This window comes from Paramisgurnus dabryanus, chromosome 3, assembly GCF_030506205.2.
Source record: "Paramisgurnus dabryanus chromosome 3, PD_genome_1.1, whole genome shotgun sequence".
NCBI classification, from domain to species: Eukaryota; Metazoa; Chordata; class Actinopteri; order Cypriniformes; family Cobitidae; genus Paramisgurnus; species Paramisgurnus dabryanus.
In genome coordinates this window covers 43705190-43728590 of record NC_133339.1, presented here as the reverse complement: position 1 = coordinate 43728590, position 23401 = coordinate 43705190, and the positions used below count along the sequence as shown (strand labels likewise).

The following is a 23401-nucleotide window of genomic DNA, read 5'->3' as shown; positions in this document are numbered from 1 at the left end:
TGTCACAAAACCATGCTGTTACGCATCCTCACGCTATTTTTAGCGGGTATACGGAAATCCTTTACAATTCCTAGTAGACTACACCACTGCTGAGCTGTACTGGTACGGTCCCAACATCCAAACCAACGTGGGACTGCAGTGATTGGATGTCGTGCAGGCTGCGCGCGTGCTCGCTGCATGCAGGTGGTGCACATTTTTTTCATAGATGCAGACACACTGAGACCGGCGCGGCCGTGTGCATTTTTTGTGTAATGGGTAGGTTGCTTCACTGCTGATTCTTGCCATACCTCCGTTCAGTGGTGTAGTCTAGATTTTTGTAGTGAGTATACTGTGATTTTTCCCTCTCACCCTTATGCTCACTCGTCCTAGCCCATAAGCACCACCACACTCACAGATGCATACAGTATAGATATTCATGTAACTAAGAGCATTCTTAAAGTGTACTCATAAACACATAAACTGAATGTGTTATCAACATGTCAGTTTATTATAAGAAAAAAAAGACTTTAACAGCCAATGGGTTACAGCTGGGGAAACTGGACTGATTTTTAGACTGGTTTAGTGTTAATCAACATCTAACCCAGGGCCAAAAGTTACTCAACTGTTAATTAAAATTAAATAAACTGTTTACAATCTTCAATCCGTGGCAAACACTTGGATTGAAGGAGAAAAATATCCACTCTTTCAATAGCTACACTGTAAAAAATTCCGCCGTAATTTTACGGTAAAGTACTGGCAGCTGGGGTTCCAGCAGTGAACCGTAATTTTACGGTTTCATTACCGTATTCTAAATTACGGCTGTTCTGTAAATTAATAGTAAAATACCGCAAGCCTGTTTTAGCTGTGTACCGTAATCCTATGGTTTCATTACCGTATTCTAAATTACGGTTGTTCTTTAAATTTACGGTAAAATACTGGCAGCAGGGTTTCCAGCTGCATACTGTAATCCTACTGTTTAATTACCGTATTCTAAATTGCTGCTTTGTAATTAAATAATAGAATGGCAAAGATAAGATGAGGAACCATAAAATTACCAAATAGGTTTGTGCAAAAATAACCCAGTCTATAGACATATTTAAACAAATTCAAGTTTATTATAATTTTTACACATCAATTTTGAGGTCATTGAAAAAACTTTTGTAAAAACTTGGGAAAAATGGGCCAGGAACATTCCACAAAGAGTGACTAGCTCTTAACAGGAACAGGTCAGGTAGTCTGAAAGATAAACATAAAAAAAAAAACTTTGTAAGCAGTGTGCTAAAAGTAAATTTAACACTACACGTGGCAGTAATAGTGTGTCTCTCATCATTTACTCACGCTCATGTTGTTACAAACCTGATTAAATATTTTTGTTCCGATGAACATGAAGGAATATATTTTGAGAAATGTTTGTAGACAAACCGTTCATGAGCCCCATTCACTTCCATAGTATTCTTGTTTCCTACTATGGAAGTGAGTGGGGCTCATGAACGGTTTGTTTACAAACATAACTCAAAATATATTCCTTCGTGAGTGCAAAAGTGAGTACACCCTAAGTGATTCCGGTAATGATGCCATCTTGGACTCAAGAGTAACTGCACAACATACCCATGTCAACGAGTGCTCACTACTTTAAAACTCGTGTGAATCATGTGAGTCCAAGATGGTGCCGTTACCGGAAGCTAGTTAATACAGTTTATAAAGTTTAAAATATATTTCTTACACAATCACAACCATTACCCCAGAAGACCTTTATTAACCTATTGGAGCCGTGTGGATTACCTCTGTGAAGGATGAATGCACTTTTTTGGGGTTAAAAGTCAGAAAATGTTCCCTGATCCCTGGACATTTACTTAAATAACTCTAGCTCGAAGTTAAAGCTATAGTTCATCTTAAAAAATTTTTTTTATGTTTATCAGCTTACCCCCAGGCCATCCAAGATGTAGGTGACTTTGTTTCTCCAGTGGAACACAAATGTAGATTTTTGAGTCCAACCATTTCAGTCTGTCAGTTGTATAATGCAAGTTGATGGTAACAAAATCTAATATAGAAAAAAAAAACATGCACAGACAAATCCAAATTAAACCATGTGGCTTATGACAACACATTAATATACTAAGAAATAAAACAATTGGTTTGTGTGAATAACCGAACAGTATTTATATAATTTTTTTAACCTCAAATGGCACTTTTCCATTGCATAGTACCCCACGGTTTGGTTTAGTTTGGGTCGGGTCAGCTTACTTTTGGGAGCTTTTCCACTGGGTGCAGTGCGTAGTACGCGATACTTTTTTCGTACCACCTCGGTTGGGGTTCCAAGCAACCCGAGCTGATACCAAACGTGACACGAAAACACGAGCACGTCAGCATTATATATGCTTAAATGCAACTTCAATGAGGCTCAGCGCAGCGCATTCGACTGAAGCCACGGGTCAGGTGTTTATACAGAAACTGTCATGTGAGACATAGGTAGTGATAATCGCGATGTGCAAACATCTATTTGTGGTGGCCAATTTTAATTTTGTGGTGGACTGAAAAATAAATAAATGTATGGGAATGTACAGCGACACTCTCACTTGTATGATGTCACAGCAGTAGGCAGCGCAAATATAACGAGACGCCTATAATCCCTCCCACTCCGAAGTGTTACTAAACTCGATGGAAAAGCTAACCACGCCAAAGTGAGATGACCCCACCCAAACTAAACTAAACCGTGGAGTACTATGCAATGGAAAAGTGCCATAATACAACACTATCCCCAGAGCAATACGCGCATTCACATTACCTTCTTATTCATCTAATGTTTAATAGCGGGTTGCCACCTACTGTATGAGGGCACATATACACTATATGGGGTTTCCAATACAGTTAGTGGTGGTATGCACCTCGCAACCCGCTATTAAACATCGCAGTGAGCATGATGTTTTCTCATGATGATGACGACTCACCTGCAGTGTTATTTGTAGATCTAGTCTCGAATAAGCAATGTGACATGGAACCAGCATTTGCAGACATACTGTTAGGAAAGGTAAAAACTAAAGTTAATATCAAGTTAGACACCTGCGTCCATATTTATCAAGCTTCTCAAAATGCCATTTTAGTAGAGTGCTGAGAATACATGAAATGTACTCCTACTTTCAAACTTAAAGGGATAGTTTACCCAAAAATAAACATTTTGTTATCATTTACACAGCCTCAAAGCCTGTTTGAGTTTCTTTATTTTGTTGAACACAAAAAAGATATTTTGATAAATGATGGTAAGCACACAGTAGACTGTACCCATTGACTTCCATAGTATTTATTCCTACTATAGAAGTCAATGGGTACAATCTACTGTGCGCTTCATCATTTATCAAATTATCTACTTTTGTGTTCAATGGAGTAAAGAAACTCATACAGGTTTTGAACAACATGAGTCTGAGTAAATGATAACATAATGTTTATTTTTGGGTGCACTATCCCTTTAAGTTTGAAAGTGATTTGATTTGTGTGAATGAGCTGTGTTCTGACTTCGCTCAAACTGTACATCAAGTCAAAGTGAGGTCTGACTATTTCATTAGTTATTGCGATTTCATTTATCCATTGCATTATAAAGACCAACATGCTATTTCACTTTTGAGCACTTGACTTGTGTTTGGTTCTGGTGGCTGTGCAAATATAAACCAATACTTACTCTTGTCTTTAGCCAATATAAAACATCAAGACACACCAAGAAAGGGATCTGAAAGAAGTAACCATAAATATACGACAGTTATTAATTCAGAATGGCCTTTAGCTCGTTTAAGTTTACTGTAAAACGATAACGTTGTTTTTCATAAGAGGGACCTGTTGAACAAATCCCATATTGCAATACCTGCGTTATAATTAACTAAACAATGTCAAATACATTTAACAACAAGCACAACACATTTTTATAAAAGATATATAAAAAAACAAATAAGTTAAAAGATCTCCACTAACGTAAGCTCACGAGCTCAGTCAATCTAGGCGGGAGCTGAACTAAGCCCACATTGCAATACTTGGAGAAAACTTGCGTTATAATTAACTTAACTATGTTAAATACTTTTAAGAACAAGCATAACACATTTTTATAGAAGATATAAAGACAAATAAAAGATCTCCATTAGCTCACAGCTGCGCCGAGCTCAGCTCACCCCACTCAGCGCTCGAACGACACGAACCAACGGTCAACATCAAGGTTTATTATATTAGACATATCGAAATATACTGACAACTGAATAAACATCACTGTGAACTAATTTCAGTAAAGTAACCACGAATGTAAAGAAACTTACCTCATAATACCACCGAAACACTCGTCTGAGGAGAACAGCGGTTAATGCAGATTGCGCGTCTCCTGGTTTGAATAATCACGTGATCAAAGCATTCGGTATACGGACACGCGCCTTACGCGCCTCCGCCAATAATAACATAATAAAAGTAAATAAAGATATAAAAGATGAAAGTAAAGTGCTTCTTCCAGTGTTGCTTCCAAGAAAGAAAGTTGCCTGTTTAGAGCCAACATAGAATATTTATTTAATAAAAAATATAAACAGAAATATTAATCGACTTTTAATCAAACTAAAGGTTTCATTATCGTGCAGTCTGTCCTCAATATTATTTCTACGTATACGTTCATACAGATTTTGCCCGGTTTATTGAATGAACAGACCTTTTATGACATTATTTATGGTTATATTAAAGGAGTTATGCAGTCCAAAACAAACGTTTACTGTACTGGAGCACATATAGGATTTTAACTGTTCTTTGCTAGAAGTTAACTTTGAATTGGAACAGTACTTGGCCATCTACTGATGACGTTTCAAAATTATTCAGTCTTTATAATACAAGTCCAGACAGAAAATGCATATTAATAAGTGGCCAACACATACCACTCAGTAATTTCAGTGCAGTTCCTCCCCCACGCTCACCACTCATGCAACCATTTACGGCAAGAAACTGTAAATTTATAAAACAGTTCACTACCGTAAAATTAGGCCGTAAATTAACGGTAATTTTTTACAGTGTATTATCTGACAACTATTGATAACATTACCATGTTTAATTTAATGGTGTAAATGTTTTTAATTAATACACATTTACGATGACCATGAAGTTACTCTCATTTGCATAGTCATTGATATAAAAGCTTTTTTTGCATATAATATAAGCATTGTTTAAAAATGAAAATAGGCTTTTACTTAATTATTATTACAAGACCATAATGTAGCATATTAGACACCCAAACCAAAGTGAAGAAAATGATCTTTAATTTGCAAGTCTGAACTGAACATCAACGCAGACATGAATTTCCTCACAGAAGTTTAAGATCATATACATCTTGAACGTAGATATATAAATTAACACAGAGAAGGAAAGTTTAACACTGTGAAGCACAAGCAAACATACTGAAAGCTAAAACCATCAGGATATAATTACGGGCTTATTTTATTGTATTTGGAGCCTTACCTCCAGATAAAGTAATAAACTGGACTGATTATTTAAATGTTGTTTACTCACATGTGCGTTGTAAACTCTATGGATTTTATGTTGTGCACTGCTCCACTCGTCGTTCTCTTCTCCACATGGACTGTTTGTTTACAGTGTCGAGTGAGCAGCTACACTGCAGGTTCGACTTCATTTGGCGCTAAGCAGACCTCATGGTGATGTCAAAGTACCGCGAGAGCGAGTCAAAGCAGATTTCTCCATGTGATAACTGGAGTCTCTCTCGCGGTACTTTGCTGTCACTCACTTGTGGCGCAACACCAGTCTGCTCCCCAGTCACTTTCGCGTCACTATAGTAATTTGATTTCATAGAAATTCATACGCCGATCGGATCGGGCAGTTCGGCAGGAAGTATATTGCCTAATATGTATTTCAACCCGCTAAGGTAGCAAGTGTGGCATTTAATGGTCAGTGCTTCACATCTATATTATGACTAAAAGTTTAAAAATGTCACAAAACCATGCTGTTACGCATCCTCGCGCTATTTTTAGTAGGTATACGGAAATCCTTGACAATTTCTAGTGGGTATACGGCGTATACCTGCGTATCACGTAGACTACACCACTAGAATACACTTTCCGTTTTTCAGCATGTTTATTAACAACATTCCACGCCACCCTTTAATTCTTGAAGATATGTTTTTAACTGTATAATGATTAGATTCCCTGTGTTGCACTGGACTTCTGCTAAGCTTGAACTTGAAAACGCGATGCATCACGTGCGCGGTACAACGCTTCATCCACCCGTAGCGCGCGTGCACGGAGTTTAAATGTTCATATTTTGGCTTGAACATTTTATTGCATTCAGTCTTAAAGCCTAATAAACAGTACCTGTTGAAGTCATTAAAGTTAAATAAATAACAAAAGAAGAGAAAGTGTGCAGCAACTAGTGTGCCCAGGATGGTAAAATAATTATTACAATGTATTCCTAATGACCAACACAAGTCTTCTGCATACTGACATGGTTTGAAATCTATAGGTATTTGATTCTTTGGTTTTCTGATGTATTAAAATTCATATATGTAGAGCAGGGAAATAAGAAGCTTTTTTTCCTGGGGTGCATGCCCTGGAAAATACTTATATGGACCTCGGTATTTATAAAATCATGCAATGCGGCGTGTTTTTCTTTACAGTTATGAAATTTATTATTTTAAACACACATTTCACAAAGTATATATTGTAAGTGTAAATATTCATAAACTCAACACTTCGGAGGCGTTTTTCTAAAGAATAATGTTTAAACTTTATTGGTGGTGGTTGAGAATAATTCCTCTTTCCATGTGTAACGCATTTTAGCGCAATATAAATGTATCATATTGTTATTCTTAATATATAAGAATACTAATATATTTTTTAAAACATTTATAACAGAAAGGTATATAAAACAGCTTTAATTAACAATATCTGAATTGGCTCTTTGCACAATTCTAATTTTCTCATGTCATAATTTATAATTATTAATTAGATTTAATATAAATAAGTTTTGAAAAGTGTTGAATGCGAACGTGTAAGATATCTGGAAGGCGATGCGGCGTGTTTGTCTCTACAGCCACATGTTATAAAATTGATTATTTTACACACACATTTCACAAAGTACATATTGTAAAAATTCATAAACTCAACATTTCGGAGGTGTTTTTCGTCCGCAAAAGGCACAGTTTCTCTGTTCGCGTCAATTATTTTGGTTTGACCAACTAAAAAAACACATAAGTGACATTAAGACATTTTATTAAGTTACTTTAATAAATTATTTTAGTGATATTCTATTTTACAATAATATTTTTTACAATTATAAATTAGGTAGAAACACTGACTGCATATGCGCAAGAAAGGTAGCCTATTATTAAAGATTTTATAAATATAAATATGTAAAAACGAAATAAAAAAGATATCATATGCCAACTGTACACCCCGCATGGGTTTAAACGCCTTTTTTTCTAAAGAATAATTTGTAAACTTTATTGGTGGTGGTTGAGAAGAATTCCTCTTTCCATATGTGAAGCATTTTAGCGCAGTATAAATGTATCATATTGTTATTCTTAAAATATAAGAATACTACTTTTTTTTTTACAACATTTTTAACTTTAAAACATGTCTTTTTTATACCACATTAATCTGTTTAAAATATTGATACTTTTAGAAAAACTGACAATTATAAATATTATGAACAAACAATGAAACGGTGTCAAAATTCGACAACACAAATAATTAAGATATTCATTGTAAATAGAGGCGCGTTTATTAGGCTCACACTAAATTCTCTGTTGCACTTCCAATAAGTTCGCATTGCACGTATCTTAATAATTGTATGCGCTGTTATGCTGGCAAGAATGGGTTGACATATCACTTTGCTGTTTTAATACAGTAGCAATGTAAAATATTCAGCAATGCCCTTATTAACTTCTGGAAACAACGCAATGCAATGTTTTTATGCGCCACCTGGTGGATATTCTGTGAAGCGAAACACATTAAGGGAAAATGGAAAGTAGCCCCCCCCGAAAGCACTTGCAGAATGCTGCGAGACTCTGCGAGACGAATTGGCGAATGCCGCGGGAGAAAACGCGCATTTTTAAAGGCCACATCTGTACATGCTGTATACTGTACTGTATATATCACTTATTTAAACAAATCCCAATGAAGGTCATATACTGTATGTACAATAAATCTAAGCAGTATATCTTAAATGGCCCCTAACCTAAATAAAATCAATTTTAAAAGTGTTTCTATCAGAAAATGAGTCACCAGTGTGTGTGCAGAAACAACCTGTAATTATACAAATCCATCTATTCTTCTTTGTGTAATCTCCTTTAAACCCCTACAACACACAAAAAAGGCTGTTGGGGATCCCCTAGCAATGTGATGTCACATTGATTACGCCCCAACCACCGCTCACAGACTCCGCCTTATTAGCACGTAGTTCAATTTTCTGCCAGAGACACATGTTTTGAAGTTCTCTACCCCCTACTTTGCATAAAGGGGGGGCAGAAGCTTTCTTTGCATTTAAAGAGATACACACAAAACAGCACATTTTTTATGTTCAACATCGTATAATGAAAGATCTGTAGCGTATTTTGAGCTAAAACTTTACAGACACATCCTGGGGATACCAGAGAATATTTTATATAGTTAAAAAAACCTACGTTAGGGGCCCTTTAATAACTGTATTTTGCTGCCTGTGAATTGCAATCCCTTTCGAAACGCATAAAGAAGCTACGGTAGCCACCACAGTACTAACATAAAGTTACACAATGCAACTTTAAATCAAAACTGCTTGATGCTTTGCCGTCTTTATTGATTTTTATTTATCGCTCTTGTAGAATAGCTGCAGTGTTTCTTTATAATGTAACATCGCCATCTACTGGCCTGCACATGTAATACAGCGAATTCAATCGTCTTTGCGGAGCTGTGTAAACGCAGATCTTTTTGACAGCATAGTTGTGTGTCTGTGAATTTCTGTTTATCATCACATTGTGTCAGGTAAACAGAGCTTTATATGCCACAGTTCTTATTCATTTACCCAAGGCTACTTTTCACTTGTCATCTTATAATAAATGTAAAGAGGTGATAAGGTATCTCAGTATTTTGTTGTGTGATCATACCATCCAGCTCATCACCGCACCGAGCCGCAGGCTGGAAAACTTCATTAGCATTCGCTATCATCTTTACAGCCTATTCAGCTGGAAAGGGGCGAATCAAGCTCATCTGCAATAATCGGAGACTTTCATATTCCTTTTCATGTATTAACTCGCACACTGTTTAGAGCTTTATCATCTTGCTCTTTTCTTGCTAACCTCAGCAAACCGCCTGGGACAAATACAGACATGATGACCTCTTGTTTTCCATTGAAGCATTGCTAACTTTTCTGTTTAACTATTAACAGTTTAAAGAGTGACTTCCAAAGAGGATTTTGCGTAATGCAAGATGAATAACAGCCAGATGAAGATTCACAGACTATTGCTTAAAGAACAACACATCTGAAATACTGTGACTATTCAAACAAGAATACAGTGTTGGGGTGAAATCATATTTATTTTTGTGAAATAGATGTTTGTTTATTCAGTACGGTGATCCTACAGTCTGGCACTAAACCTCATGACTGCCTGTAAACACAGAAGTATCCAGAGGCTGTTTCTATACACAGTATATACAGTTTCTGTATACTGTACGACCACAAACTGCTGTTTTTCACTTTACGCTGTATTTCTTTCCTGAAAACAAATAACATCTGGAGGCTGCTCCTTATCCGATTAACTAAAACAGGCCAGGACTAATTTTAGCTTGAACTGTACCTCTCAAAATCTGCAGTAATGATGTTAAATGGTTTCTGTGGAAACTTGTCAGAATGATCACCATCTGAAACCCATGACATTCCCACATTTTCAATTTGACAGAATGCTTTAAATGAGAGATGGTGTGTTGCAACAGTTAGTATAAAAATACATCTTGACTGAAAACAGTGTCGGGGAAAATATGGTAACAATTTTCAGCCATGACTGTGAAAAAGAAAAATTGCTTGCACAATGTTATATTGTGGAAACTGCCCCATTCTTTGGTCCACTGCTACAGTTACATTATGGTTGCACCTAAATTATATACACAAAATATTTTTTTTGGGGGGGGGGGGGGGGGGTCAAGAATAAATTGCACCAACTGATTCCATTTATTTACATGTGCTGTTTGCATTCCTTTAGCATCTGATTCACTAAAAATGTATTAATTAATTCATTAAAAGACACAAACATAGAAACAAAATGAGAACCAGTTTGTGTGGTTTAACTGCAACTGACAGCATCTCTAAACCACTGCTATTCAGGCATCTGAAAAATGCAGAAGGAGCGATGTAGATAACATCTCTTGATATATGCATGCTTATCATCACTTCATCAGTTGATGAATTACTGCTGTCGTGATCAATTGAAAATGTACACAGAGTTCTGGAGATGTAATCACGCAGCAGGCAGTGCACACTTTGGAGAATAGGCGTGATCTATAATCAGCCTAATTTACAGAGAAAGGGGCAGAGTTTTTAATTCAACAAGGACTTTACTTACACTCTAAAATATGCTGTGTTAATTTCAACCCAGTGTTGGGTGAAACAGGGACGATCCCAGCCCGTTGGGTTGTAATTTAACCCATTGTTGGGTCAAATATAACCATTTTCTGGTTAATTTAACACAAGGGTGGGCTTGTCCTTTATTGACCCATCGCTAGGTTGAAAATAACCCAGCATTTTTTGTGTAGACAGCATATGGGTTGTACTGTATATTGTAAGTGAATACAGTGCAGGTTTTTGGGATAAAATGTAAACGTTTTTCTGTAAGTGTACTGGGCTATCTGGCGAAGGTGCCCAGCACAACTTTGAAAGGCACCACACAGAGTCATTGATGTCACAATGTATTTGTTTGTTTTAGAGACAACGTGGGAGCCGCCATGTGATTCCACCACCACTATGAAGGCCACAAGGACTCACAGAAACTCAGGTACAATATTTTCACTATGTAAGGGATAATGAGCCCCAACAGCGTGATCAGGATCTGAAGCGGAGGGTCTTGTATCACACTGAAGGGGCTTATTTCGCTGTAACAACCTACTCCCTGTACATTATCCCACTTATTAAATGACTATTTACCTCATAAGTAAGGTAAGGAACATTAAATATTGATTTAAAATATTTTATTTACCCATTTTTAACGAATGCAGACCTTTCGTGAGGAAAACCTGTTTACAAGATGTTTAATTGTCACAAACACACTATTTGGTTTAATCATTTATAAATATTTTTCAAAATACATATTTATATTTAATTTTGTGTAATATTTTAACTGTACCTGTTAAAATGATTTGGAGCATCCAGGTAACCATGTGTTTTTTTAAATAATAATAATAATAATGTTTAATTTATATAGCCCTTTACAACCTCAAGGAAGCTTTACAAGGTACAGGATTTCAAGACAAAAAAAATACAGTGTAACATAATACATATACATATTCGTCTGACATTTTACTTACACTTGTCTGTATAGTTTATGATTCCAAAGGATTTCATATCATTACACATTTTTATATAATGAAACCAACATGATCTCACGGAAAGTCGTGTTATAGTCGTGCATAATTTGCTGAATTTATTTGTGTCCATGGCACGAAATTCAGCTTTTATTGTGCCTTGAGCGTGAATGTCTTTTTTGTTACACTTAAAAAAATTTAAATAGTTTTTCGTGTCCGTGGCACGACTTTCTTTTTCGTGTCATTTTATGTATTGTTTTCTCCTTTTTTCCCCTATTTTTAAATCATGGTCACTTGGGGTTGGGGTTAGATTTGGGGTTTGAGTTAGGATGTACGTTTATGTATTGATTTCTACATGTTGTTTATCTTCTGTTTTAAAACTATTCTCGCCTGGAGTTGGAGTCAGAGTCGGGGTTGGGGTAAGGATGTCTAAAAAGGTAACAGAAGGTGATTCTAACCCCAAACTCAAGCGACAATGGTAAGAAAATAGGAAAAACAATGAGAAAACAATACATAAAATGAAACGAAAAAGAAAGTCGTGCAATGCACACGAAAAACTAGAAATTTGTCAGTGTCACAATAAAGACAAAGCTGAATTTTTTGCCATGGACACAAATAAATTGATCAAATTTTGCGTGACTATAACACGACTTTCCATGAGATCAGTCTGAATGAAACAGTCCAGTCACATCTTGACTCAATCACACTATTTGGATTACTTTAATTTACCTGTTTTTTGGTTTTCCAAATGTTATTTTGAAATGTACACACCAATTCACAGTTCTCTTCCACATGAGGTCTGTGTTGCATTTAAATGCCATTAGCCCTTTGACAACCTTACATCTTAAATCATCCTACATAATGTAAAGAATATTATGTGAAAATATAACCTTGAAACCTTTAACATTGACTGAGTATGATCATGTCAAAGAATGAAATCATCAATGTGTGAAATCAAACTTTACATGACAACATGATTTGTATATTCACTTTACTGTCAATTTGTCATAAACACTTGTGGATTCTGAAACACGATGAATTATGTGAACCGCATTGGAAGAAAATGTCCCAGTGTTTCTGAAGATCTGTAGTGTATGCATGGATGTCAGCGCTGATATCTGTGAAGGCCGACTTATTAATGCTATAACTGGGTGCGTTTCCTCCACCCTGAGGGAAGGAGAGGGACAACTCAAAATACATCACTTTGCCACAGCCTCCATCATCACAAAAATTAACCGCTGGACATGACACGCACATACAGACTGCTCAGCCTCAGAGAGCTCATCGATGGCCATCTGCATGCCATGGCTCAGTGATAGGGTTAACATTTGGATATGATGCATTATGTTGCATATTAACCTTAACTCGTCATTACTGAGCGTTTATGAAGTCAACGTTCATTAACGGTACAATCCCCTGGATTTGTCACCTCGCACAAGGAGGCTCAGCAATGATGTTTTATGGGTCGAAATTTTGTGGGACTCTTGTGGTTGCCAGCTTTAAAGGGCACATATCATGAAAATCTGACTTTTTCCATGTTTAAGTGCTATAATTGGGTCCCCAGTGCATCTATCAACCTAGAAATGTGAAAAAGATCAAACCCAGTAACTTAGTTTTGGTATACCATTCTCTGCAAGCATGTGAAAAAATAGGTCATTGAAATTTGGCTCCCCTTGTGATGTCAGAAGGGGATAATACCGTCCTTTATTCTGTACTATCCAACCACGGCACTGCCATTTAGTGCAGATATCAGCTCATTTGCATTTTAAAAGACACACCCACAAAATTACAATGTTAACATGCTATAATAATTTACCTATATGATATTTTGAGCTAAAACATCAAAATACGTACTCTGGGGACACAAAAAACATCTTAAAAAAAGTCTTGTAAAATGTCACCTTTCAATTTTAGGCACTAGATTCGATTTGACTCACTTCCTATCTCCCTGTTGTAGTACATTTGCGTCATAATGTTGGAGCCACTGGGAAGGTGTTGGAGCATCCAGATGTGTTGCTGAGGAAAACCAGCATGAACAACCAGGTACACTTCAGCTTTGCTTAAACATTGTACAGTCTTGTGACAACAAACGTAATTGAAAGCCGATAATTGGCTCGTTTTCACTTGCTTATGTGTGGATAACACCTCAAAATAACTCTGTCTCACCAAGAAAATCTGTTAGTTGGCATTTTTTTCAGTCAGTAACCAAAATGATTTGCAAACACCAAACCATGTGATCTTCCACTGTTTCCCAGATTCAGACAAAAGTCTCTTAGTCAGTAGATCTGGTACCATCTGTGCCAATCTGGGGACACTAACAGTTAAAGAAGATAGTGAGCCAGGGCCAAGAAAAACTATCCACAGCTCACGTGACTGCCTAGCAGCCAGACAAGGGCAGTTTGTGTCATCCGAATAGGAGCAGTAAGGATCGGGGCCATATGGTCGGCCCAGTTCTGGATCCTGATACAGGCTTTGAGTTTGATCTCAGGCCAAGATTGGAAAGGTGTTGGGTTTAATCGGAGCAGGGAAGAGTAAGGCAGATAGGACCAGGAAAAGAGTGTTGGGTGCAGAACAGGACCAAGCGAAGAAACGTCGAGGAACCGAACAGCAGGTTCTCTGCCTGTTCTACAATGTTCTGCAGGACGGTGAGAGACATAACGTGTTTGTGAGATGTCATCGGCTTGTGCGGTGGGTGATGCATGCTGGTTTTTGGACATATACTGACTATGTTTCTTTATGAGAAGGACGGGAATCTAATAATTGTGTTCATACACTTGGCACAGTTAATACTGCAGAAGCATGAGAGTGCGCTAATGTATTTAGATTGCATGCTGGGAAATTTTTGCCTGCACACATAAAACACACAGTCTGTAATGCTTGCTTACACAGAGATGGTGATGCAGGGTCTTGAGCTCAAAAAACACAAACCGGCACTAACCATGGACACAATACACCCACTTTTCTCCATTCACTAATGCTAACTCAGATTGAATAGAGATACATTTCAAGCATCACCCGGTCTTAAAGATAAGCTCACATCAGCACACACAGGGTGAGAAATGGCTTTGTTTTTGCAGGTCATGTGGTTTGTCTGTTTTGACAGCGTGCTGTTGTTTGCAGCCGTACCTCCAATGGTAATTAGCCTTTCGGTGCTCATCGCATGCCCATTTTTCTCTCTCCTCCCCCTCTCCTCATCTACGCTACGCTCCATTTAAACACACGTACATGTCAGAGGAAGAAGGGGCCGTGGTGCTGTTTCTGCAGATTTGCATCTTCTTTCTTTAAATACTAATTTCTTGTGATTTTTTTATCTTACCACTTAGAAGGGATACTTACAGAGAGGTGTGCCTATATTATTTTTTAAACAAACAGTATTATTTTTACCAAGAGGTGGCTTAATAGACTTAAGCAATGCATATTTTAAGACTGAAAGGTTATTTTGGGGAACCAGATATGCTTCTTCTATGACACCCGAATTTGTTGTTGTCTCTTTCTTGTTTTCCATCACATTGCTATACTGTATCTCAGTCTCAAGTTCAGTTTTTCTTCACAGTGTAGATCTTTCTCATGCATGCATGATAGACACAATCTCTTATTTTTTTACTTCCTGGTTGCGTCATGTTGGGTGATAAGGAATGCCTATGCATTTTTTAAGTTAAATTTTTAAGTTTTATTTGGCAAGTGTACAGAGGTTTATGGCAAATAATGTGTTTTTTTAATCCCAAAAAGCAGTTAAAAAATATTATATGATAGTCTGCATAAAGAAAATGAATCATATTATGCCACAATTATGATTTATTTACATTGTAATATTCTTTTATGACAATTTTAAGTTAAGTTGTATTAATATTTAAATCCAGTATAGTATTTTTGAGTATACCTCTTGGGTACCCCCATTTTTATTTGCATTAACCTGACGAAAAAATACTGTTTCAGTCATGAGCTATTATGCTTTTGTGTGACCATCTGTGATCGTCCACTGTAAAAAAAAATTATTAGTTAATTTTACTTTTAAAAATTGTGGAAACCAGTTGCCTTATTAAAATGAAAAGCATGCCTCATCCAGTTTCTCTAGTGCTGTTTTAACACAACAAGAATCATTTATGTAGTCCCAACTCAAAATAAATAACTTAAATAAATCAGGTTAGTTGATTCAATAAATTTTTAAAAAAGGTGTTGAATTAACGTATTTGATTTAAGTAAATTGGACAAGGTGCACAATCAGAATAATAATAATGATTATTATTTTTTATGAGTGCTTTAAACTTAACTTAAACAGCAAAAAAAAAAATGTTACAGGTACTCCAAATATACTACAAATAAATTAAGTTTACACCACTATATTTAATAATATATTTATTAACACTGAACTTCAGAGTTTACAATGTGAAAAAAATAATAAAGGGTAAATAAATAAATAAATGATAAACTGTTACTGTGCTGGAAACATTCACTGTAAAAAATGCTGTAGTTATTCAGCTGTTTCCCAGTAACTTACTGTAGATTAAAATGTATGTTATTTACTGGCAACAGTTGAATGAATATCAGGGTCAGCTCGTGGCTGCTCTTCCGAGGGGCGCAAATTCAAAATATGTGTTTGTTGCGCCATGTGAACCATGTGCAAAATATTTGTCAAAATAAGTGCCTGCTGCACACGTGTCATAATCGTTTATGATAAAAGAGACGCTCACGTTCACAAAATACACGCAAGACACTCCCTTAACAGTAAACTCTGATTACACCTGATATTATGCGAGTTTCTGGCAAACGGGAGCCTCTCTTTTATTATAAACCCTTTAGACGCGTCTGCAGCAAACACTTATTTAGACATGTGATGCACATAGGATCACTCGACACGCAGAACACATATTTTGAAATTATGAACCACACACGACGGGCTACATACATGTTGTGACGAACTTTGCACCGTGATGAATACAGAATACAAACTATAAATAGTTGTATGAATACAAACTATCAAATTAAAGCTCATGCAAAGCATTCTGGGAAGCAAAAATCCTCATCAATCATTTTCTGTTTTTTTAGATTTTGAGGTTGAGAATGCTTTACATGAGGTTGTTATTTTTTGTTTTATTCTGTAAAGATAAAGACTTGTTAATGTTCAATTTTCATTTAACTTTGAACAAACTGTCGCCAGTAAATAACATAAATGTAAAATCTGCAGTAAGTTACTGGCAAACAGCTGCCATTTATACAGAAATGTTCAACAGTGTGTGCATACCTGCTATTAATCTAATGTCGCAATGTAAAAACATTAAAATGGTTCTAAAAACAAGCAATGTTTTTGCTCCAAATATAACTCATCATTCTATTCTTGTGGTTTTGTTTATACCCGACTGTTTTTATGAGAGTCACACACTTATCTACTGAGCGTCTTGTGTACCTCACCAGCTCATTCCTCAAGTCTCTCTCCCTCTCTCATTCACTCCGTCATGCTTCCACGATCACCCCCTCCCCTTGAGCACCCCCCACTCTCACGCCCCCCACCAAACACACGCACACGCGCTCCACTCTGCATCTCGCTCACCACAGCAACAGAGCCAGAGCATTCAGACTGTGTGCCGGAGTCGAGCGTGTACCAGAGCGAAAGTGCTGAATAGAGTGAGAGAAGGCACAGAGCGATCGAGATGGAGGAAAGCTTTGACGCGGAGGGCAGTTTTGACGATGCCTCGTGTTTGTCCCCCCAGAGCCCTGGGTCCACCTCCCCAGCCAGGAGGCAGAATAAAGAGAAGGAGATCAAGGAGACCAAAATCACAGTGAGTATTGACAATGCCTACAGTGCATTCATTTACACACATATTCACAACTGTATAATGAAGAAGCATCATCTATTGAAAGCACTGTGTGGATGCTCTCTATAGGGCTCTTAGCATTGGCACCTGAACTGATAATTATTAATGATAATGTGGATCAGATAGGTCCAGTGTGTAAGAGTTTTGCAGTTAACTGGCCCCTGGGATTTTAAATCAGTGGACTGAAGTGTTTTGCAGATGTGAAACATCTGCTCTCTGTGCCGTGCCACTCACTCTCTTCAATGCCCTGACTGTGTGTGCGTTTGTGTATATCTGTGCCTGCGCATGTCTATGTGTTTCCTTAGTGATGCCGATGGAAGTTGCACTATGACTACCACATCACATCGTTGCTGTTTTGCACTACAACGTTTTTATGGATTCGATGACAGAATGGAAGCATTAATTCAACGAATCATCCCAAGATCTGGAAATTGAGGGCTTTGAAAGAAAAGATCAGAGCGCGACATAAATCATATTTTTGCATTTTCTTTTCAGCACCCCTCTAATTTGGCTTTTCTTGCACACACATTGAAACACTCGGATTTCCCTAAAAGACCATTATTTACTATTCCAGACGCTGTAGGCCAGCACAAGACCCTATATGCCAAACGCACTAAACAGAGAGCTTTGCAAATATCAATGAGAGCTCTGCGAAGACCACCGTATCCAAATTCGACATGGCTGATGTTTGGCGACGGAGATCTTGCGTACGCACACAGTGCCCGGAGGCGTTGCACTCATTTTCAAATTATGTATGCAGCGTGCGTTCACGTGGCTTTCCAGCTGCATTTGAAACCCACTTTGATCCAGCTTTACCTGGAAACATCATCAAAAGCTTGAATTTCACACCGGTGTAATAGAATAAAATAGCTTTTTCTTGTAAATCAGAGCGATGAGGGTCAGATGTTGCACGCTCATGACACTGCGGGGTCACTCTTCACACAGATGTGTTCACAACTGAGACTCGCAGTGAAAGTCTTAAGCTTATATTGAGATGCCTGGATGCGTATGGCCTGCTGATTTACTGTATTTCATAAAAATGTTCTCATTTATTAACACGTGATGATTTTTATAGCTAATTAGTCCTAACCGCCTTAAAAATGAAGGTGCCGAGGAATTTTATGGAATAATCACTATTTAAACGTTCAGGATGTGCTTTAAAAGCGCTCAATGGATGTTACAGGTTTTTATAAAACCATAAATCCCAACACAGAGCCGTTTGAGAGCCTTAAATGTTTAATGTGCATAATGAAGATCTTCTCAGCTCAACTGTGTGTATTCACATAGGAGGTTTAAAACAGATGGGGGTTGGTTTGTGTTATGTAACCTGCACCGTGATAGTGGTGAGAGATTGGGGAGCGCTGGATATTCTGGTGCGTGTATAGGGCAGGTAGGGTGTCCGTCATAGGAGATAGAGACCGCCCACTTGGGGAAGAGTAAACTAGAGAAGCCTAGAGAGCCGGGGAAGACTTGGCTAGTCCAGTTTCCATGGTGACAAAAGGCAATAGTACAGACTAATGGATGTCGAAATAAAAAACACAGACAAAGTGAGAAAATGAATGAGAAATGAAAGAAAGCTGTCCTTCGTCCTGTTATTGTTTGTACGGACGGCATATGCTGTGTTTTAGAAAGTTTTGAAGGATGTAGATTGTATTCAAACATGGTCTGTGTTAATAACAGAGTAATTTCTTCAGACAAAGGAATTCTGTTTGGATTGAAGCCATAGATGTTTTATATGTAAGATACAATGTACAGTCAGCTTGACATAATCATACAATAAACATGATCAATGTTAAAGGTTTATCTTGCATTATACCACGGGGCTGTTGAATGCTTTATTCTGATTGGTTGAGAAATGTTCCATGGGTGTTGATTGTTTTTCAATAACTGCACACCTAACCTTTAAAATGTCTTAAAAATAGGAACCAGAGCAATATTTTTTTGGTAACCGTGGTATAAGCAGAATAATTGACTCTGGTCCTTTGAATTATTCGAAAAAACCTGTGGTGTAACTCCGCTTCGTGTTGTGCCGCATAACCACCTTGGGTGTGCATTATTTTCTTATAATTCAATGGCCTGTCATCAATTATTCCTGCTGAACAGATACATGAGTGAAAATGAAATATTACCGTATTTTCCGGACTATAAGTCGCATTTTTTTCATAGTTTGGCTGGTCCTGCGACTTATAGTCAGGTGCGACTTATATGTCAAAATTAATTCATACTGACTAACATGCACCAAAAGAAAACATTACCATCTACAGCTACAAAAGGACGCTATATGTTGCTCCTGTAGCCTACCACTGAAAAAAACTGTTAACTGAAACATTATCTTAAAGACAATGGAAAAAGACTTAACAAACAAACTGCCTCTAGAACAGTGGTTTTCAAACCCTGGGTCGTGACCCTCTGGTGGGTCGCTGAAATTAAAAACTGGGTCGCCAGAAAGATTAAAAAAAAAATGTTACTAAAATTATTTATTCAATGTTATTATAAAAACTATAATAATTACAACACACTTGAATAAAAGCACAGTAAAAAATATCTTTTAAATACACGAAATAAAAAAATACTCCAGCATTGTGTCACATGACCCATTTGCGTGCACAGCTTACTGTATTAAATTGCGCGCGGGGTCACAGAAATTTTTTAAATGATGCAAGGGGGAAATAAAAAATCCTAAATAAAAATAAAAATGAGTTTGGTCTGATTTAAAAATATATATATTTTAAAGGTATTTGATTGGTTTGTCGATAGTGAGCGCGGAAATGTGTAGTTGTTTGCTAAGCATAGCGCCACCGTTAAGACACGGTTGAGTTTTGCAGTAATACTGACACGTTATGGTTCTGCTGTTATCTTTGAACTATTTTCGCTGCTGAAAAAACAAAAACAGTCAACATTGCGTCTAAAATATATGTGACTAAATATTAATTACTTGTTTAGTGAACTGTCATATGAAATCTGTAAATTTTCAACCGTGATGTGATGCTGCTTAACTGTATCATGTTTTTTAAAACTCCACATTTTTACCGCAGTATGTTTAACCCACTGTTAGCTCACTTTGTGTTTGCTGCGCTTATTTGTTTAACTTAGCGTTATTACATTATGCACTTTTGGTTGCCATTGAGACTAAAGGATGCAGAATCATGATCGTGTTTTGGTGATTGTTATTTGCGTTTTAACCTAATGTTACTAGTCCCATATAAGCGGACAAGTGTTGATGTAGAGCCCTGCGACGTGTTTTTAGACTGCTTCAGTAGGTTAGGTCCAACCTTTACGACTCCTTCGTTGTGTTGCGCAGCGTATGTCAGTTCTTCCTCGTTTTTTGTCCATTATCATAATGAATGATATTATGAATTGCAGTGAGGTTGATCTCATTTGTGCCCCCTGAAAAAATGAAATGCCCGTCCGTGAATTTGTGTCTGGGGTCGGGTCTGCTCATTAGGTAAGTTATATGTACATAAAGATGCGCGCGTGCACGTTTCACCGGGCTCACTTCACTCTGACGGCTTTCGGCCCCGCCCTGCATCATGCTACTAAGGGGGGGGTAGAGTGTGGGTCGCATAATTTTTATTTTTTTTAATTAGGGTCGCTCCTAAAAAAGTTTGAAAACCACTGCTCTAGAAGAATAATCATTTTCTTAATATATGCGAATTATAGTCCAGTGCGACTTATATATGTTTTTTCCTCTTCATAACGCATTTTTTTGACTTGTGCGACTTATACTCTGGAGCGACTTATAGTCCGGAAAATACGGTATATTGATTGAGTGGAATGATTTCACAAACTAACTAGCAAAGTAAGAAAATCAGTTTCTTAGAATGATGGATCATGCAGTTTAGTGGCCATTCATCCAAAAAAGTTAAAAAAATTGTTTAAACATAACATGAATTTTTTCAGATGTACTGTGCAAAAGTCTTAGGCCACTACCACCAGTTTTGTTGTTTAAGCAATGTTTTAATGTCCATCCATATTTATGTTTCACTCTTTTTATTAAGATACAAACAGAAAAAAACAGGAAATACAAAATTAAAAACACAAAAGAGTTCTCAGAACTAAATGTCTTCTTCGGGCATCGGTCCGTGTTTAGTGTGACCTCTCTCGGCAAGAAAAATATCTTGAGCTTTTTTTGAGGAGACTGAAGTCTAGAAGTCATTTGATTAGAATTAGAAATTACGATTTAATTTCATTAAGGTTTAATGGGGACATATCATGAAAATCTGCCTTTTTTCACCTTTAAGTGCTATAAATAAGATTTTTTTTACTTGAAAATATTTTTTTGCAGTTTGCCTGTCATTTTCAGCCGTGTTTAAATGCTTTGGTTAGTCTTTATCTGAATATGGCGATCAAACTGCACCATAATGCAAACAGCTGTTGTATTACAGTACCTAGTTAAAGACTAATATACCTCCCAGCCTGACATCTGGCCAGTTTGAGTTAATAACTTATTTGCTATCATTGGCCACCCTGTTCTATACAGCCATTACCTTTTCATAACATCACTAAAATGTGATGCTGCACATTTTGTAGTTATAGTAATGTTTTTGTATTTAGCTTGGCAATGCACACTTGGCAAAAAGCATTGAAAAAAATATCAATATTACTTACCATGTTACTGAATGTGTAATGCATCTATGGATTTCCATAAATATACTACATCATATTTTTAGTTTTTGTAACTCACAAGCTGTTCACCATGACAACCACTGAACCGGAGACTCGCTGAATCAATAGTAAAGAGCTGTTGGATGTTTGAGCCTAAAATACTTTCACCTTTTGCTTACCTTCAGTATCTCTTGAGTATCACTAATGTGAAACCAGAAGGCTGACTGCTTCACGTTTGCACTCCATCACCATGCACTTAACTGTGCTTGAAATAATAGGTGGCTGTCAGCTGTCGTAGCGCTGGCTGTTAAGAGGCCACATGTACAACTGAATATTGTAAACAAAAATATACCAGAAACACATGAGAGCAGCTCACACGAGATATGTTTGAAAAACGTACACTTTAAAAACTGATGTGACGTATTATTGGTGTAAAGCAAATATTGTTTTGTAAGGGGAGAAAGATGCCCTTACAGGAGAAGCAATTTGTCGCTTAGCAACAGAAGCCGAGCGCCCTACAGTCTCAGCAATGGTTAAAATCTCTGTATGCGTATGTTTGTGGTTGAAAGCTGCTGACCGGATTGGTCTTTCACAGAATTATTTATTTGCTTGCAGAGTGATTTTGTGTCCCTGATGCATGATCCATGCTATCATTACGTTTGCTATCATTTCAGTCGTTCAGCAGAAATGGCAGGTTTCCAACAGTCACGTTCTTTACACCATTTAAAAAGAGACTGGGGCAGCGGGTTCATGAGCTGATTCCAGACATGAGCTGGCTGTGTAAGTCATTTTGTTTACCCAAATAAATATAAGCACATAATAAAAGACTTTAAAAAGCTTTTACAGGTATAGACATCACATACACCAGACTAGCTTACATATGTGCATATGGTTGCACATTTGCACGGACCCCCTCAAAAAAAACATTAGACAGGCTCAAGGGCGTAGGTTTGATTCTGGCATTGGTGGGGACATAAATAAAATGGTCGCATTGCAAAAACTGTTTATCACCGTTTACTTGACATAAACAACAGACAACTCAGTATGCACTTTACTCAGTGACATCTGACTTGCCACCCCCAGTGTCATCCCAAATTTAATGTACTATAATAAACAATAACAATTCGTTAATATAATATAATTCGTAATATACAGTAACTGTTTAAGTCTTTGTCAAAAAAAAGAAAATCACATTGTAACATGAATCCATATTTACTTTATAACAATGAAGAATATGCAATTAATATTTAATTCTTAATTTAATTTTGCCAAAAAAATCCCAGTGTTGAAGTTTGTAAGTATATCATGCTGTTTCCTGTTTTTACCATGTTGAGGTTATTTTCTTTAATGGATTAGGGACCCCGTAAATAACCTTGCTACCCCATTTATAAAAGGTTGACAAAAGTTTGCAACTCCTCAGGTTAACATGGGATTGTCGTGTATTGTTGAAAACACTGTCCTTGAATCATTATGTGACACAACTTGTTCCGTATT

At 37.0% G+C, this 23401-nt stretch overlaps 1 protein-coding gene and 1 long non-coding RNA gene across 2 annotated transcripts in view; one reads left to right on the top strand and one right to left on the bottom strand.

Moving 5' to 3' along the window:
* Positions 1–23401, top strand: part of gas7a (growth arrest-specific 7a) — an 85784-nt gene that overhangs the window by 14368 nt on the left and 48015 nt on the right. The window contains exons 3-5 of the mRNA XM_065263160.2: positions 10895–10963; positions 13447–13532; positions 17198–17266. Of these exons, the coding sequence (XP_065119232.1) occupies positions 10895–10963; positions 13447–13532; positions 17198–17266 (224 nt within the window). The remainder of the gene's footprint in view (positions 1–10894; positions 10964–13446; positions 13533–17197; positions 17267–23401) is intronic.
* On the bottom strand, positions 1071–4268 carry LOC135744814 (uncharacterized). The gene is made up of 4 exons (XR_010530862.2): positions 3653–4268; positions 2928–2995; positions 1904–2020; positions 1071–1215 (listed from the first exon to the last, which is right to left on the bottom strand). It is a non-coding gene; the product is annotated as an uncharacterized lncRNA (long non-coding RNA).